At 47.9% G+C, this 5,260-nt stretch overlaps 1 protein-coding gene across 1 annotated transcript; it reads right to left on the reverse strand.

The window, feature by feature from the left end:
• Positions 1-205: 205 nt before the first annotated feature.
• On the reverse strand, positions 206-5,025 carry ATP5MC3 (ATP synthase membrane subunit c locus 3). The gene is made up of 5 exons (XM_005300437.5): positions 4,794-5,025; positions 4,604-4,704; positions 3,250-3,327; positions 2,714-2,907; positions 206-458 (listed from the first exon to the last, which is right to left on the reverse strand). Exons 2-5 carry the CDS (start codon positions 4,640-4,642, stop codon positions 344-346), a joined length of 426 nt encoding a protein of 141 aa, XP_005300494.2. The 5' UTR covers positions 4,643-4,704; positions 4,794-5,025; the 3' UTR covers positions 206-343.
• Positions 5,026-5,260: the final 235 nt, after the last annotated feature.

A 5,260-nucleotide genomic window follows, 5' to 3' on the forward strand; every position in this document is an offset into this window, starting at 1 on the left:
TAATGGCGTTTTTCTGTTTGAAGTTATGGTTTCAAGGTCCTATACTCCATGTGAATTCACTGGGATCAGGAGAAATTTGTGGTGACTGCAGGTCAGTATAAGCCCCGTTTACAGTTTATTTTCACATTAACATCCTTCCCCCGCAAAAAAAGTCATACCCAAGAGACAGTGTTCAAATTAATAAACGAAGGCCACAGCCAGACAGTTAAAGTTATTATCTTTAATGAAATGACTTTGGAAATAATGTTTGTTTCCATGACACCAACATTTTGGAAGCCTCAGTAAAATACATACAATTACATTTGTAGTTTACTAATGCTAACATTACAAGCAGCAGATCTCTTCACATTGCAAACAGGATCAAGAAAGCAACCATCAGACAAAAGAGACCCATAGCTTCAGACAGGGCGAATCCCAGGATAGCATATGAAAACAGCTGCTGCTTCAGAGAGGGATTTCTAAAAGAGAACGTGCAGGTATAAGATTGTTTATATACATACAAATTAAGAGTTTATGCTAATGTAGTTTGATGCATCTGACAGAGCCAGTTAAGGATTTTAAATTACTTTCACGCTACAGATTCCCTGCTATAGCAGGGAAAACACAGTAAACCCACACAAATGTTAACAGCGTTCACCATAAAATCGTGACTTCTGAATAAGTTAAGACTAGATTTAAATTGTGTACATTGCATATTAATATATCCATGTTTGGGTATGACATTTTACACATGCACAAGATTACAAACATGAAGGCCCTGTCTATACAAGTGCAAAACCAAAAGAGCCTTTGTAGACAGACATATCAACACGGAGCAAGTTCATATGAAGTAGGTACCTACCAGCATAAGATTTCTCTGGTTAATTCCACTGATGTGCAATGCACACTGAGTATTCCCAGGGGCCTGAGTTTGTTATACATCCAGAATTATTCTGAATGCCCTTGTAATATTTAGGCAGCTTACCAATAAGCTATACTACTCAACTATTTCTGCCTTAGATGGTTTGTCAGCCCCTTTAGTGTTACAAAACTGCAACTGAGTATCCTTGAGGAAGTGTGGAAGGAAGAGAACAGAAGGTAATTATGGACTAGTACCTTGCAACATTGGCCTCCCTAACCTCTTCCACCCCACCCCCACCCCCCCAAAAAAACAAGAACAGCACAAATGTCAGTTTGAAACAGTCTTTTTTTTTGTCATTTCAAGAGATAGAGTAAACTAGTTTGGTTAGAAGCATATTTTTGTTTCCTGAATGGGAAATAAAACCAGGCTTTTAGTGCCAAGTTAACACTTCGTAAGAGAGTTCATAAATGGAAACAAGTTAAGGTGTTTAAATATTTTTGTTTGAGGAGGGGGGAGAAGAGAAAGCAGGAACTCTACAGCTAGTTAAGTCATTTCATGCCTATGCCAGTTGCTGTCTCCTCAGTAGTAAGATTTGAGATACAACTGTATGGGAATTAAACAAATAGGGGAAACAAAATTATGAACACAGGGAACTAAGATCTCTCCCTCTTTAAAGGAGTTTCCCCTTCTCAAGCTCCAATAGTGGAATCACTTGTCTGATATTAGTTGGTTACCATGGAAGTAGTTACTGCAGTGACTTTATAAAGCTGCATTTGGCAAAACATTAAGTAAAAGATTGATTACAGGGCTGTAGCAAGAATCTTGCTTCTTAAGAACAATCCTGATAATTGGGTTAAAAGAGGCACAGGATCTCAAGTTAAATATTAACATCCACCATCCAGTTTGTCCCTCTATTCATGTAGGATTGCCCCTTACAAAATGTTTTCACGTTATATTCAGTCTAGGATAGGTTTTGGAGTCTCAGAGTCGAAGCTAATACTGAAGAACTAAACATGAAACACTGATTTAGCCGTAGTTCGTTTGCCCTAAGAAGTCACGTAAGATTTGCATATACTGAAATCTGTAATCTTAGAAATTCAGCACTTGTGCCTGGTGTGCCAATACTTAATATTCCAAGAGGTTAACATGTTAGAACAGAGGTGGGCAAACTACAGCCCACAAGCCACATCCAGCCCACGGGACCATCCTGTCCAGCCCCGAGCTCCTGGCCCGGGAGGCTAGCCCCCAGTCCCTTCCCTGCTGTCCCTCCTCCCATGAAACCTCAGCTCACTGCGCTGCTGGCGGGCTGTGAGCTCCTGGGGCAGCGCAGCTGCAGAGTCCGGCCTGATCTGGTGTTCTGTGCTGCGTGGTGGTGGCGGCAGTGGCGTAGCCCAGCTCTAGCCAGGCGGCGCAGCTGTAGTGCCGCCAGTCACCAGTGCTCCAGGCAGCACAGTAAGGGGGCAGGGAGCAGAGGGGGTTGACAGAGGGCAGGGGAGTTTGGTGGTCAGGGGTGTGAATAGGGGTAGTCTCTCAACCACCCCAACCCCTATTCACAGGCAGGGGTAGTCAGGAAGAATGGAAGGGCTGGATGGGGCAGAGGTGAAAATAGGAGGTGGGGGCCAGGCTATGACCCCCTCCCCTAACCCACCCTCCATACAATTTACAAAACCCGATGCGGCTTTCAGGCCAAAAAGTTTGCCCGCCCCTGTGTTAGAAGAATTATTCTAGGGGCTTTATTTCAATTCTACACACCTACTGTTTTAGTGGAAGTTTATCAAGACTTTGCTACCAATATAGATCTTCAAGTTTATCATTAAATAGGTTTGCATGCAACTTAAGTGATATCATTAAAAAAAAAAAAAAAAAAATTACCTGGCATAACCAATGATTAGACTACCAAAGACGGTTCCAATACCAGCACCAGAACCAGCCACTCCTACTGTGGCAGCGCCAGCACCAATAAATTTGGCAGCAGTGTCAATGTCCCTGCTGATAGCACTGGTCTGGAACTCTCTAAGTGCTACTTGGGAGACAGCATTCTGGGCTCCATTAAGTGTTGAGCTGCCCTGAGAAACAAACATGAAAAGCATTTAAATACAGACTCAGACAGCTCTCTTATAGCTATTTTGAAGTTTTGAGTTATCCTGTAGTTCTTCTATTACAAATACAGTAAACCAGTGTAGTTATTGAGTTCACTAGAGCCTGCGACTAGAAGTTCAGACTTCTGTATGTTACTTGCCGAACATAATGGACTGTAGCTTTGATGGGAGAAAATGTATTAGATGACCCTTTACCGATCTGTCATACAGTCAATATTTTAATTAGTAAAGTACATTTGAAAAATGGGATGAGAACACTTGGGCTCACCAGAAAGTTTAGGAAGCTACAGAGTTTAGTTTATAAGATACCTCTCCAGTCCTGACCTCTGGCCTAGACAACAATGATGCGGAAATTGGTCTGTACAAGACTCTTGATCCCGCACGGATCTGTAAGAGAAAAAGTGACATATTTTACCACAAACGTATTTCTATATAACTGCACTGACTTTTAATAGTGATATTTTGTAAGATCAAGGACTTCACTCCTCATTAAGTCTTTCATCTTAAGCTCAAGGCAGTGGACATTGACAATCTGCAGACATTGCCATATCTAGCAATATCAATGCAAGACAAGAAGAAAGCTTACATTTATCTGATTCCCTAACTCACGGCCCCCTTTTCTGGGATGGGTTCTTTTATGTCAAGTACTCAGGTTCATGCTAATCCATTATTTGGAGCCATTGCTAAACAGCACTATAATATTGAGAGCAAATAATGTTAAGTGTGATATATCTAATAGCAATACAAAGGGTGAGAACCCCACATTTTAGAAATTGAAATGAAAGCAAGAAGCTGAACATTTGTAACCCGATACTCCTCAAGTTGCTAGCCATTTGTTTATATCATTAAAACAAGAGCTTCTGATTTGATCATTTGTGAGTATCATGCTAAAGCCAAACAGTGAAATACAGAAGGCTGCAAGAATAATTCAGCTCTCATTTTGAAAAGCTAACTACCCTCATGTTTTAGAGCTAAGAAAAATAAAGTAGAAACTTGAATTTTGCAGCAGTAATAAAAATCCACTACAATGCATTTAAAAACCCTTAGCTACTCTGTAAGAAGGCACTGGTAAGTTTTGAGAGACAACACCCAGAATTAAATCTAGAAGCGAGGAATGAATGAACCCTCGCTCCAGTGCGGCCTGCTGGTGTCCTTGGGCTCCTAGCGCTCTAAGGTCAGGCTGACTCGTACCCGGCCCGTGTCCGCGGCATTACGGAGAGGGCGCCGGCTGTGCCGAGGGATCCCCGGCAGGGGCGGCGAGTCTCGCTCCCGCACAGCGGAAGCGGCAGGCTGGAGTTTGACCTCCAGCAAGGGGCTGAGCGGCGCTAGGCCTCACGAGCAGCGCCTAGCTCTCGGGGCGGGGGGACCGCCTCTCCCCGCTACTCACCGCGGGGCCCCAGGCTGCAGAGAAGGGGGCTGAAGGAAACAGGCCCCGGCAGCAGAAGCAGCTCGGTCGTTGCACCGTGATTTCCCCTCCCCGACGGGGCACTGGGGAAGCCCTCTGGGGTGGGACCGGCCTGCAGCCCGCGGAGGAGCTGCTGCGCCCCCCGCTGCAGCCTCACAGCCGCCCCCTACCTCCCGGAGCTCGGACTTGAAGCCAGCAGCCTGGAGGGGGTCGCGCGGGGATCCGGGGCCGCCCCGAGCCGCAGCCGGCGGCACTCACCAGGGCCGGGGAGGAGGCGAGCTTCACGCAGGCGAACATGGCAGAGGGCTGCGGGCTGGCGCTGTGTCCCCGGGGCCTCCTCGGCGCTGGAATCCGCCTCTCTGCGGAGAGAGCAAGAGCGGTTAGGGCCGGGGCGCCGCGGGGTAGATGGGGGCAGATGGGGCGGCGGTCCCCGGCTCCCCCCACTTACCGGTTGCAGCGGCAGAGGTCGAGCGGACTGAATGGGGCGGGATGCGCAGGCGCGGCGGGGGCGAGGAGCGCCCGGATGTGGGGGGGCGGTGGAAGGAAACGCTGCAGCCCAAGGTCACTTTGTAGCAACTTTATTGGTCCCGCCGCAGGGGGCGGGACAGAGCCGCACCGAGCGCAGCCTTGGTGAGCCGGCCCCGGCTCCGCCCTCCCGCGGCGTAGCGTCCGCCGCGCGCGACCTGCCCCGAGTCCCGCTTTCTTCCCGCACTCGCCTTCCTAGCGTAGCGCTAGGGCCGCTCGGCACCGAAATCCCTCGGAGGAGCTGGGCCTGAGGGCCAAGGAAGCGTGGCCAGGTGTCAAAGCCTCAGTGAGAGCTGGTCCCTGCCCAGAAGAGCCTACAGTATCTCCCTGCAGCCCTGCCGGGCTCCTGGGCGCTAGGCCCCTGGTCCTTCGTTTGAGAAATCATTTCCA

Source organism: Chrysemys picta, chromosome 11 (assembly GCF_011386835.1).
Source record: "Chrysemys picta bellii isolate R12L10 chromosome 11, ASM1138683v2, whole genome shotgun sequence".
NCBI lineage: Eukaryota > Metazoa > Chordata > Testudines > Emydidae > Chrysemys > Chrysemys picta.

What these genes read in the sequence shown, in the direction of transcription:
- ATP5MC3 (XM_005300437.5), bottom strand. Translation starts at nt 4,642, where the DNA reads ATGTTCGCCTGCGTGAAGCTCGCCTCCTCCCCGGCCCTG. An exon ending in CAGAGGTCAGGACTGGAGAG is followed by an intron (nt 2,908 to 3,249) that starts GTATCTTATAAA and finishes TTTGTTTCTCAG; the next exon opens with GGCAGCTCAACACTTAATGG. An exon ending in CTAATCATTGGTTATGCCAG is followed by an intron (nt 459 to 2,713) that starts GTAATTTTTTTT and finishes GTTCTCTTTTAG; the next exon opens with AAATCCCTCTCTGAAGCAGC.